Here is an 11,486-nt window from a genome sequence, read left to right on the forward strand (position 1 = left end):
CTTCGCAGACGCGGCCTATTTTCCACCTCCATAGCATGTAAGTCATTTTCCCCGTGATCAGCTCTACTTCGTAAAGTTGGAGATTGTTGTTACAGGACAAATGATGAGCGGGATGTGCTGAAATAGCATACCCGAAGCCACCATCGATCCCAGCGTTGCGACAATGATATGTCTTCGTGACGAGTCGCATCACTCATGAGTTCACGACAGAGGATCAATCGATCATGAACGGGATGCATTGCAGTAGCACACCTGAAGCCAGGCGGATCCCGCGGAGAAGCGACTGACTGATCCTGGCTGATCCCTGCATCAGCTCGAATGAGTATGTAAATGAGAAAGTTCAAAATTCCCGTTCAATAAACCTAATTATCATACTTTAAAGGAATCGATGACATCTTTGACTGCACGGATTGCGCTTGCGTTTGTCCGCCAAATTCCCCATTCACTAGCTCCGCCGACGCCCATGCCCATTCCGTCTCGACGCCAAATCGAGGCTCCATCGGTCCAATGTCCACCACTCATATGCACTTCACGTAGCCCATGGGGCAGCAACGCCTGGCATAAAGCGCCGACGGTGGATGAATTAATGCCAGACCCTGGAAGTATTTCGATGCGTGTATCCTGGTATTTTGTAAGGTCAAGTAGATCCTTTAAGACATCGAGAGAATTAGCTGAGGTGGCGGTCGTGCCCTGACCGCTTGGAAGAAGCGTCAGACATCGACTTGGAATCAGCTACCTTGTATATTTGTAACGCTTACCTCGTCAGGATGCGGGTGAGTCCATCGATTTGGGACAACTGGTGCCATGCTACAGTAGACAATCAGCACAAGCTCAACAACTAAAACTATATTTTGGCTTGCCATTCTTCGTGTCACGAGTCATGTCAAATGCTCGGTGAAAACAGACTACATCAATGAGCCCGGGAAAAAAGAATGATAAACAGTTGACATTACCTTGTAGAGGCAAAGCTTCTGAGACAAGACTAGAATGAACGTTGGCGCTCTAGGGCTTCGGGAGCACAATAAGAAGGTCTACCGCCGAGTACGGGCCACGTCCACATCTCCTTCAGGAGTGAGAACGCCAAACACAACGCCTTGAACGCCATTCTCTCTAAAATAACGTATATCCTCGACCATCACATCAAATTCAGCCTCAGTGTACACAAAGTCACCAGTCCGAGGTCTGATCATAATCTAGTGGGGCAAATTCGTCAGTAGCGAGATAAAGGCTCAGATAACCGTGATGTCAGTTACCATGATCGGAACTATAGGTGCCACCTTTCGAATAGCTCTCAACAGACCAAGGCTGGGAGTAGTTCCTCCGCCAAGACCTAGATTGCTGCAGAGTTCAAGACGATCCGCTCCTGCATCAACGGCTCTGAAAGTGACCAACAGTGATCAGCTGCTCTTGCAATCGAAATGCAAGGATTCGCACTCACGCCAAAGCAGACTCAGTCGAGTCAACACAGACTTCGAGAATTAAGGGCATGAACAGGAAAGCAATATTATGGCTGTAGTAATGGTAAATACTAGTCCCGCGCACTTAATCTTAATTGGAAATTTATGTAATCGAAAATTGACCATGGTGTGAACTGGCATGCCTTTCTGTTCACGGTCCATCACAATTGGCCCACGACGTACTTAATAGTTTTTCCTAGACGAATCACACAGGAGAAAGACAGTCTAATATCAATAGATTGAATGGGGTCCAACCAGGACGTTGAGGCTGGCTCAAAAGCAAAATACGGCGCATACGACGACGTACTTGTTGAGCCAGAACGCGAATTACTCCTGCCTACGGAATCATACTCACCCACAACTAGTACTATCAGTACGCCACGGTATAGCCTTGTACACCTTGTGTATGCCTTCGTCGGAGGTGCCGCTTTATGTATCGGTGCACGCTTCCTGCTCGACGTCTCAGGTATTGCTGGACCACCACCACTGGGAAACGACGTAAGGGTGCAAGCACCCCCGTATGTTGGTTCTACGGAAGTGCACCAATTCCCGCCCGTAGCCCCTACCAATGCTTTTCCTGACCTCTTCCCCACAAGGTGCGCTTCATTTAAGCTAGTTGAACAAAACTGACTTAACCTGCAGTGTCGGGTATCCAGGTGCTACTCCTACTGGCGCAGAGCCCGGCCTCATCGCAACTGCGCCCTCCCTCCCTTTGCAGACTGGCGCAGCTCAACTTGTGGCACCTCCAGATATCTACGAGCACATCCACTCTACGCATGGTGACGATGTGAAAGAAGAAGAGGAAGAATCCCGCGAACACTATAAATCTGATCGTCCTTTTAACCTTTTCCGAAGCTGGGGCAACCTTTCTCCGTGGTACAGCGTTCCCCGTGGAGCATTCGGCGTCAATGACACAGCAGAGCCCCCTGCTGGATGTGTTGTTACTGGCCTTCATTTACTTCACCGTCACGGTGCCCGTTATCCGACCGAGTGGGGTGCGTATTTTCTTTCCTTTACAACACTGATAGTAACGTACTACTGTCAACAGCGAATTACGGTGGTCCTGCCAAGTTTGCTGCCCGTCTACACGAGAGTGCGTCGCAATGGGAGGCGACTGGGAAACTAGCATTCTTGAACGAATGGTAAGGTGTCCTGCTCTATTCTCTCGACTTTTATCTCATAAAGGCCTGTGCATAGGACTTACAAGCTAGGCGAGGAAGGTATGAGCTTCATAAGTACAGTAATATGCGATGTTCACTCTTCAAACAGTGCTTACTCCCTTTGGCCGACAACAATTATGTGTGTCCATTTTCTAATCTCCTGAAAGGCTCTCATCGTGCACATATAGTTGACCTTGGCGTATCTATGCGTCTCAAGTACGGCTTCTTACTCAAGGTCTGTTTGCTTTCCCCGTGCTACCAAAATTGCATGATAACGAAGAAATGCTAGAACTTTACGGAGACAAATACGATTCCTGTATTCCGGACAGAGTCTCAGTAAGTGATGTAATTTACTTTATCAGTACCATGACACTACCTATTTTCTTTACTCGATTTTGTTAATTCTTTCACCCTGCATTTTTCCTCTTTCCGATCGTAAACTAAACGGTTAAACATGCAGGGACCGTATGCTTGCTTCAGCACTCAATTTTGCCATTGGATTCTTCGGCTACCCTTTTGAGGGGCAGTATCAACAGTTGATTACGATAGAAGCTAACGGAGTGAGTCATTTTCTTGTATCTTGTTATATTTGTTTTGTCGTCTCGTTACCTCGTGCTGTTAACAATTTGAATTTCCTTTGTCCTCTTCCGGTATCTCTTCTTATCCAGTTTTTTCTCTTCCCATTGCACCTCGTTAACCGACGTAGTACTCACTATGATATACTTTGTCAGTTTAACAACACGTTCGCTCCCTACGAGACCTGCCCGAATGCCAGGGTCCCGAGTAAATCGAACCGCTCACTGCCCTACGTCAAAGAATGGGTTTCCCACTTCTTGGCCGAAGCCCGGGAACGACTGTCAAGGGCGATGATCGGAAAGGATGGTCTGCAGGGTGAGTTCGATTGGACCGGAGAGGAAGTGTACGAAATGATGCAAATGTGTGCCTATGAGGTACGCCCACTTGTAGTGGAACGTCCTTTCTGTTGTGGTTGACTGTATTATTGATAGACTGTTGCCCTCGGTTACTCCAAATTCTGTGATCTCTTCACGGAAGAAGAGTGGGAGGGATTCAATTATTCGTATGTCGTGTTTCCCATTTTTGTCTCACATACTAACCGTCACTTATGCGTTATTATAGGCTTGATTTGATATTCTGGTCAGCACATGCGCCTGTGTCTGTAGGTTTTTTACTAATCATGTTCTTTCTCCGACTGCTCGGACTGTGATGTGCCCCAAACTCGTAGGTATGACTCTGCTTTCGGTTCACCTGTTGCTCGCGTCCAGGGTGTCGGCTACCTCCAAGAGCTTGTCGCGCGACTTACCCATACTCCGATCGCAACCCACAACAGTAGCACTAACGCCACACTTCACACGCCTGAGACTTTCCCGCTAGATCATGCTCTCTATGTAGATGCTACACATGAAGTTGTTGTCCTCAATGGTATGTGCTCTTGTATATCGTACCATGCAGTATTGTACTTGCCCACGTTGATGGCTGATCGGTTACCGGCGTGCAGTTATAACAGCGCTCAACTTGAGCACGCTCGCAGCAAGCGGTCCTCTCCCTGCTGACCATATCCCCAAAGACCGTTCATTCCGTTCCGCAGATATCGCACCTTTCGCAACTAATGTGCAGTTCCAGCGTGAGCCACTTGTGATTTATTTCTTCTTGGAGATTTGCTAAGCTACTTTTTGTTCTCTTCCACGATGCTCCTACGGTTCCGTACCTACCTTTCAGTCCTCTCCTGCGCAGCTACCCCGGAACCCCAGATCCGAATTATCATCAACGATGGTGTTGTCCCTCTCCATGGGATTCGCACCTGCCCGTACGATGACAACGGAATGTGCCCACTCCCCGCGTTCATTGAAGCTCAGCAGGAGACAATCCGGAAGACAGACTGGGCGTGGGGATGTCATGGAGACTGGGAGGTACCCCCGGGCAGTGCGTGGAATTCAACAATGGGGGACGCACCTCAGGCATAGAACAAGTCACAGTTAGACGGAAGGACGTGTTGAGACAAGAGTTTTGCTGCGCTGTGCATACATAATACTGTTGTTAAATTCAGCCATGCCTAATACACACTGTCTATGGTAACATGAAGTAAAGAACATAAGATAACAAATCAAGTTCAGTGTCCCAAGCTCTCATAAAACTTCACCATCCTACGCACATCCGGGCATAGCGCAAGGCGTACCCGTTCACAGTCCTGTACAACACCTTGCCCTTTCAGCTCAATCCAAGCAGCCAAGCTTCCGGTCAACGGAAGTGCTGAGTTCCCCGATCCAAGGGCACCACTCAATCCTCGCACCTCGTTAGCCAGTTTGTCTCGCTGGATGGACCACTTGAGCTTTCTGACCACAGGTAACAAAGACCGCGAAATTGAGAGCAACGACGATTCGACGTCAGGCAGAATACCAGAATGATACAACAACTTGAGGCCAACAGGTGCAGGCGCACGTCTCCGAAGATGAGAAGCAATGATATGAGCAGTACGTTCGCGTTGTAGTCTTAGACCAATGTCGTACTGATCCACAGACTGCATGTAGTTGTCAGCGTCACCGAGCAGAGTCTAGATGCTTCCTTACGTGTTCTGTGTAGATATACAAGCCCATGCGCAATCTTCTTTCGATATTGTGTCCGCGGATGACATATCTATGCACGAGGTCCGTCATGGTTGGTCTGAGCAAGGCACCGTGAGGGCTTCGCGCAAATAGGGAGTGGCCGACGCGTGATGGTGCGACTACTCGGAGTCGTATGAGATGCAGCACTGGGTCAGCTGCCAAAAGAGCGAGATATTCATGGAGTTTGGAGAGAGTTGCGAGGTCGGGCAGATCCAGAAATGACACTATGATTCATGTACCGGTTAACGTATCAGGGGAGTCACAGTATTACGGTGACTTACGAATATGAAGGATGATTTCTTGCGGTAGATCAAGCAGATTGAATATGCGAACACTGCTCATCGTTCGCACTGTTGTACAAGTCATACATGAGGGAAAGCGACAACTGCGGATGAGAACTTGCGGAGAACGTGACCCTTCTTAAGAACACTCGGACCATACGACGGAATTGAACCATTAAAGCGGGTGCAATCTGACTCAGCAATTACAGGGGCACTTAGGTTAACGCCGCCAAGGTGAAGTTGCTCAAGCAATGTTCTATGCCAGTTGGCGCGTATGGGTTGCGTATTGGGTTACAAAAATACATGGTATAGACAGAACGAGTATCAATGGACAGAAAGACAGAAACGGGTAGAAACCCGGGGTGTTTTTATGTACTTGAAAACCTTGGGTAGTCCGGGACCGGGGAAAGCTAAAAGTACATGATTAAACGTTGATGTAAGTACGCGCTGCACGAGTTCCGAGAGACAGCATGGCGTAGTCTAGTAAATGCAAGTGCAGAATGCACGAACCGTCCTTTGCGTGGATATCAATGAGAATCTAGAATCAATGCAATGCAATGCAATGCGATCCGGAGCAGAAATGGGAATTTGAATGGGAGAGCGCAGAGCCGGCTGGTGCTCATTTGGATATATGATCCTCATATCGTGGATGTCGTCTTCTCTACGTCAATCCTGATCCCTGAGATGGCCGACATGCCAGCTGCTCCACTCTCGTCAGTCGCGCTTCCTGGCCGAGCACTAAATCCCATCTCGATCGAGTTATAGGCGGGAGCTGGTGTGGCATTTTCCACCGAACCCAATGAGCGCGTGCTATCTCCACTATAGCCCACCCCGAGCTCAAAGTGCATCTCGTCGAGCTCCACCTCAGCTGCTTCAAGATCGGGCTGGATGCTCCCTATAGTGCTCAACATAATGTTTGAAGCGATGGTTGAGCCTGGGCCGCGGTGGCGTCCGCGGCCAGGCTTTCCACGGTGACCAGAATGGGAGGTAACTACACCGGATTTTGTTGCAAATGCGCTAACACCCGTTCCTTCTGAATGGGAAACGGTCTCTGCGCCACGTTCACGAAGATCAAGGATCTGAGAAGAACGAGTAAGGATACTTTTGAATACGCATGTTGGCAATTGAACATACCAAACGACATGCCAACAATGGCGCCATCATAACGCTGAGTGGGATGTTGAGCGCAGACATCACTTGACGAGGTCTGTGAATAAATATAAACAAAGATGGAGCACGCTATCACCAGGCCACTCACTGAAGGTAGAAAATCCCATTGATCTGAAGTAATGGTTAGTTTACGAGAGTAAGCCTGGAATAAAAATCAGGCATACCAAGTTGGCAATAGAGATCAGAATATAGTAGAAGACACCTGATTTTCGAGTTAGGAGGTTGTGTGCGTTAGATATACGAGTCATGACGAACCTTCTCGAAGAAAAGTTTGAATGAGTTTGCTACTTGGTCCGCCACTGCGGCGGCGAATCGCAAATGCTTTCCAGACAGTGATAGCGGTAACGATAGTGTCGAACAGAAGTGGGGCAATCTATAAACGTTATAGATTGATGAAGGTTGACGAAAGCGAAACTCACAAAGAAACCTGGAAGTACGATAAGTAAGGAAATATTACAAGTTAGCCGCGAATGAAAACTCACCGAGCAAGTGAGCTGAATGGGGCCTAGAAATGGGGAAACATGGCCCCTCCGTCTATACCAACAGTTTTAGATTTTTCGCTCGAGCTGTGAGAGCGACTTACAAAGGGTGGAGTGACAAACGGAAGAACTAGTAGTTTTGTCAGAGTAAAATTAAAACCATATCATTGCCGAGAAACATACGCATCATTTCAGAAGTATCGACGAAAAGTTGATACCCGACGACACCAGCTAGCGCACATACAAGTGCTGCCAGGAGGTAGTTGTTACGGTTGAAAAATGCGTAAGTACGAATGAGCAGAACAGCTGGCATATACGGCCGGAAATCAATATGTGGGACTGGGAGAACAGTAAGGAAAGACGGACATTCGGACCCGACTTGGTTCCACATGGCCAATGCGACAGGAATCTTATGGCGAGGTTTGAGAAATAATCTGCGGGATATATGCGCCTTACTGACCTTGTAAATTCTTTGGCACTCTGCTTCGGTGTGGTTGGTGACAAAAGCATATAAAAGATACGGAACGACGGCGATAACCCAGTAGCTAAAGAACGCGGCGGTGAGTCGTATTCAAAATTTGCCTGAACATCGATACTTACCGACAGAAGAGATATGCAGTCTTAACGGGCGTCCAATGAGTCTTCCAGATCTTTATGGGCTCGTCAGTAAGAATACCCGGAGAGCAAATATAAAAAATTACAAAAGTCCATTCTCTAGGCAAGCTGACGGCCCAGTCCCAGACAATGACAGCATCTGCGAATTGGTAATAAGAATTTGTCGATGAAGAGTGTCAATTTATTACAATACGTACACATGCCTAGTGGACAGGGGGGAGCGGGGTTAGCAAAAACCGCGTTTCTTACAAAGTTCAGAGTCCTTACAGCAAAAGTAGACCTGTGTGCTGCAGAAAACGCGTTAGGAGTAGCTTTCCGGTCGGAAAAATAGCCTACATGTAGATAAAATGTTGAGCTGTTTCCAGTTCCCCCATAGCGCGCTGAAGGAGGTCGAGGATGAAAAAAATGAGGATGATAGACGACAGTAAAGAAAGAAAATAGGAAAGTTGGATGAGGACAAGGACGGGCGAATAGTAAGCTAGTAGTAGTATACGTACGGGGACGACGCCACTGCAACGTAGAAGGAAGCCTGTCCCAAACTGGGCCGGCATTTTCCATGCTCAGCATATCCAGTTGACCACAGGGAGTACCGAATCCGATCGAAGCGTCACAGAAGCATGCGCGCTGGAACCGACAATGGCTGCTGAATCAACCTTTACTGAGTTATTGATCACCCTTCCACGCGTCCTTTCACTCTATCAGGCTTTTACCTTGCCGTATATCGTAGATCTGCCGTGCTGAAGACGCTCCGCCCAGCGACTACCGCTTAATGGAGTAGCGTTACCGAACTCTGCAATTTCTAATTTCAGAAAACAAAACGAGGGAATCGTGTTCGACGACGCGTGCAAACGACGCCAGGAATTTGAGAATCGTCCCGTACTTTGAAAGTCACATGATCAGAAAAGTCAAAACCCGCGGAGTTATTGTGCCTCATTACGTAAATGTTATGATCACACGCGCACGTGGTGACGCGCTTCTCAACCTCGTTCTGCTCCAGCAAAAAACTGAGAGCAAAGTCAGAACTTCATGGCCTCAAACGTTCAAACTTTGCGCTTGAGACGCAAAGAGGACCCAAAGCCATCTTTACAGCCTGCACGGCATTCTGGTATCCTACAAGATCAGCTTCGCAGGTACGTTGCTTCGTCTTCTTATTTACGACTTCCCATCCATGATTTCCCGTCAGGTCCGCTCGTAAACCATGGAACCCAGACTTTTTAGCAGCAGTCCGCATTCTGTTGCTTATCCGAGTAGCAGCGGCCATGTATACCAATATACAAGATTGTGATGAGGGTAAGTAACACAGAAACTCGTGTTTATTAATTCTCTAAGTTATATCTCACGTCAGTGTTTAATTTTTGGGAGCCATTACACTACATCGATCATGGTCATGCCTTCCAGACATGGGAAGTCACCCCAATGTATGCCGTTCGAAGTTGGGCATATGTCTTGTTGCACCTTGTACCCGCGCGCCTCCCCCTAATTCTTAACCTTGGAAAGGTGAGTTTTCGTAATAGGGTTGCATTTACTATCGCGTTGAACTTACCGATGTAGCGCCCTTCATTCTTCGCAGTCCGCATAACTTTAGCCGTTGTATCTACGCTTTGCGAAGCCAAATTATGCCGCACTGTAGTCGAAAAAGTTAACGAACGAGTTGGTCGTTACTTGTTTTTCATGCTGCTGTTCAGCGCAGGCATGTGGAATGCCGCTCCAGGTAGGATTTTTTCTTCATCTTTTCGTCAAAAATTTCGTTTTGGCTGAGTATCCACATAGCCCTCTTACCTTCTTCTTTCGCAATGTACGCAACCACGATCGCATTTACATATTCACTCGAACCATCAAGCATCAAGAACAAGCGGAGAACCCTATTTGTAACAATGCTTTTCGCCACAGGAGCTATTGTTGGATGGCCTTTTGCACTTGCTCTGTCACTACCTTTTGTGTTTGAAGAATTACTCATTTTCGGTGGAGATCGAGTCGAACCAAGCTCACGCAGATCATGGATGATTTCTCGCTGGAAACGCTTCTTCACCGCCGGACTTGTATCCGCTCTGATATTTGTAGGCAGTCGCTGTGTATCATTCGCTCATATTAAACCACTTTTGTCTCAGGTTCCCGTCATAGCAATCGATAGTGTTGCGTATGGTGGATGGAATATTGTACCTTGGAACATCATCCGCTACAATGTCTTTGGTGGATCCGAACGTGGTCCTGATCTATACGGCACAGCTCCCTGGTACTTCTACATCCTGAACCTCCTCTTGAACTTTAATGTCCTCGTGCCTCTCGCTGTTATTTCCCTGCCTTGTCTTGCAGTTACCTACAGGATCGATCGCAAGCGGCTCGGGATGTTCAAACCTGGCCCAGACCAGAGTTCTCCGTTCACGCTACTTGCCCTTCGTTTAGCACCACTATATGTCTGGACGGCTATCTTAACCGCGCAAGCGCACAAGGAGGAACGTTTCATGTTCCCTGCATATCCCCTCATTTGTTTTAATGCAGCCGTGGCCTTATATCTCATCCGCGGATGGATGGAAGTCGCATATATCTCCGCCACCAAATCCTCATATAGGGTATATCCATGCTTATTGTCCACACATGCATTTGCTTACGTTTACTTTACCTTACTGTCACGATAGGCTTCAAGATCCATCATATTTGGTGCAACAACGTGCACCGTGATTGCCGTGACAGGGCTTATCTCCCTGTCTCGCGTCCTTGCCTTGTGGCATTACTATCACGCGCCGCTTTCTGTGTTCAGCTACCTCGAGGCTCATGAGCTTCCGCGGCTGCTGAATGTTACTGGGCTTCTCCCGCCTCTTCTTCAGGAAACGGAAGAAATTGACAGACCTTCCATCGACTTGACACCGATAAGGGCGTTTGATCTCAGGCTTTGTCTAGGGAAAGAGTGGTATCGCTTCCCGGGACACTACTTAGTTCCCAACGGCGTGAAAGTCGACTTTGTAAAGAGCGAGTTCGGGGGGCTACTTCCCGCACATTTTGAAGAGAGTCATGCAAAATTGACCTTCAATGGATGGTGGGACAGGCCGGGTTCAAGAATCACCCCAGCGAACCTCAACGACCTTAATAAGGAGGCACCAGAATTTTATGTCAGTAGACGAACAATTCTACCTGAGGCATTTCGTTGACTCTCTTTCAGGTACCCATTGAGTCCTGTGACTACCTTGTAGACCTAGACTTCCCCGAGCACCCAGTTTCATCACTTCTAGAACCGCGATACGCAGTCGATAACGAAACTTGGGAACGAGTATCGTGCCTCCCATTCCTCGACGCCGCACATTCGTCACTTTTGACCCGCACGCTCTGGCTCCCTGGTTCGTGGTGGCAAGACAAGAACGAGTTTGGAGATTACTGTCTGTTGAAAAATAAGGAGATGGTGTACAAGAAAGAGGTCGAGGTTGCGTCGCGTGTGCAGGAGGGAAAGCTGTAAGATACTGTGCGTAGTGACACCATGTGGATGTGTGCAATAATAATTGTTGTCAGCCACCGTAAACATCGATTTTGAGAATGCGGCTGACACGGATGGTACTGCTACTTGACTGCTACAGTCATTTATCTTCCTCCTTGCTGGTTCACTCATTCGTAAAAAGTATGCTGTCTTCAACGCACGTCCGTCTGACCCGCACGTCTTCTGACTTGTGCTTGCTTGCCGCTACGCTTTGCCCTCCGTCACCCATTCTCAAAT

The 11,486-nt window shown here is 48.0% G+C and overlaps 5 protein-coding genes across 5 annotated transcripts; 2 read left to right on the top strand and 3 right to left on the bottom strand.

Annotated features, from left to right (window-relative positions):
• Positions 1 to 319: 319 nt before the first annotated feature.
• Positions 320 to 1,532, bottom strand: F5147DRAFT_669392 (copper homeostasis protein CutC). Its single transcript, XM_041435454.1, has 7 exons — positions 1,439 to 1,532; positions 1,254 to 1,377; positions 1,036 to 1,193; positions 954 to 982; positions 861 to 905; positions 759 to 807; positions 320 to 697 (listed from the first exon to the last, which is right to left on the bottom strand). Exons 1-7 carry the CDS (start codon positions 1,486 to 1,488, stop codon positions 370 to 372), a joined length of 783 nt encoding a protein of 260 aa, XP_041298504.1. The 5' UTR covers positions 1,489 to 1,532; the 3' UTR covers positions 320 to 369.
• Positions 1,533 to 1,606: 74 nt separating this feature from the next.
• On the top strand, positions 1,607 to 4,656 carry F5147DRAFT_669395 (histidine phosphatase superfamily). Its single transcript, XM_041435455.1, has 14 exons — positions 1,607 to 2,053; positions 2,100 to 2,452; positions 2,506 to 2,599; positions 2,655 to 2,677; positions 2,727 to 2,756; positions 2,806 to 2,852; positions 2,907 to 2,953; positions 3,078 to 3,177; positions 3,349 to 3,567; positions 3,625 to 3,695; positions 3,755 to 3,772; positions 3,861 to 4,057; positions 4,134 to 4,259; positions 4,355 to 4,656. Exons 1-14 carry the CDS (start codon positions 1,701 to 1,703, stop codon positions 4,597 to 4,599), a joined length of 1,923 nt encoding a protein of 640 aa, XP_041298505.1. The 5' UTR covers positions 1,607 to 1,700; the 3' UTR covers positions 4,600 to 4,656.
• Positions 4,657 to 5,653, bottom strand: F5147DRAFT_669397 (uncharacterized protein). Its single transcript, XM_041435456.1, has 3 exons — positions 5,520 to 5,653; positions 5,203 to 5,462; positions 4,657 to 5,153 (listed from the first exon to the last, which is right to left on the bottom strand). Exons 1-3 carry the CDS (start codon positions 5,602 to 5,604, stop codon positions 4,746 to 4,748), a joined length of 753 nt encoding a protein of 250 aa, XP_041298506.1. The 5' UTR covers positions 5,605 to 5,653; the 3' UTR covers positions 4,657 to 4,745.
• Positions 5,654 to 5,799: 146 nt separating this feature from the next.
• On the bottom strand, positions 5,800 to 8,157 carry F5147DRAFT_627192 (uncharacterized protein; the record flags this gene model as incomplete). Its single annotated transcript, XM_041432707.1, has 15 exons — positions 5,800 to 6,598; positions 6,654 to 6,726; positions 6,778 to 6,800; positions 6,854 to 6,891; positions 6,945 to 7,062; positions 7,109 to 7,116; positions 7,172 to 7,223; positions 7,273 to 7,298; positions 7,352 to 7,474; positions 7,535 to 7,577; positions 7,629 to 7,713; positions 7,769 to 7,818; positions 7,870 to 7,922; positions 8,051 to 8,070; positions 8,120 to 8,157. The coding sequence occupies 15 exons, from the start codon at positions 8,155 to 8,157 to the stop codon at positions 6,158 to 6,160; spliced, it is 1,191 nt and encodes a 396-aa protein (XP_041298507.1). The 3' UTR covers positions 5,800 to 6,157.
• Positions 8,158 to 8,773: 616 nt separating this feature from the next.
• Positions 8,774 to 11,294, top strand: F5147DRAFT_669400 (glycosyltransferase family 22 protein). Its single transcript, XM_041435457.1, has 8 exons — positions 8,774 to 8,913; positions 8,967 to 9,073; positions 9,129 to 9,280; positions 9,335 to 9,494; positions 9,554 to 9,840; positions 9,892 to 10,353; positions 10,420 to 10,890; positions 10,941 to 11,294. Exons 1-8 carry the CDS (start codon positions 8,810 to 8,812, stop codon positions 11,229 to 11,231), a joined length of 2,034 nt encoding a protein of 677 aa, XP_041298508.1. The 5' UTR covers positions 8,774 to 8,809; the 3' UTR covers positions 11,232 to 11,294.
• Positions 11,295 to 11,486: the final 192 nt, after the last annotated feature.

Source organism: Suillus discolor (assembly GCF_016758755.1).
Source record: "Suillus discolor strain FC423 chromosome Unknown F5147scaffold_4, whole genome shotgun sequence".
Classification (NCBI taxonomy): Eukaryota; Fungi; Basidiomycota; class Agaricomycetes; order Boletales; family Suillaceae; genus Suillus; species Suillus discolor.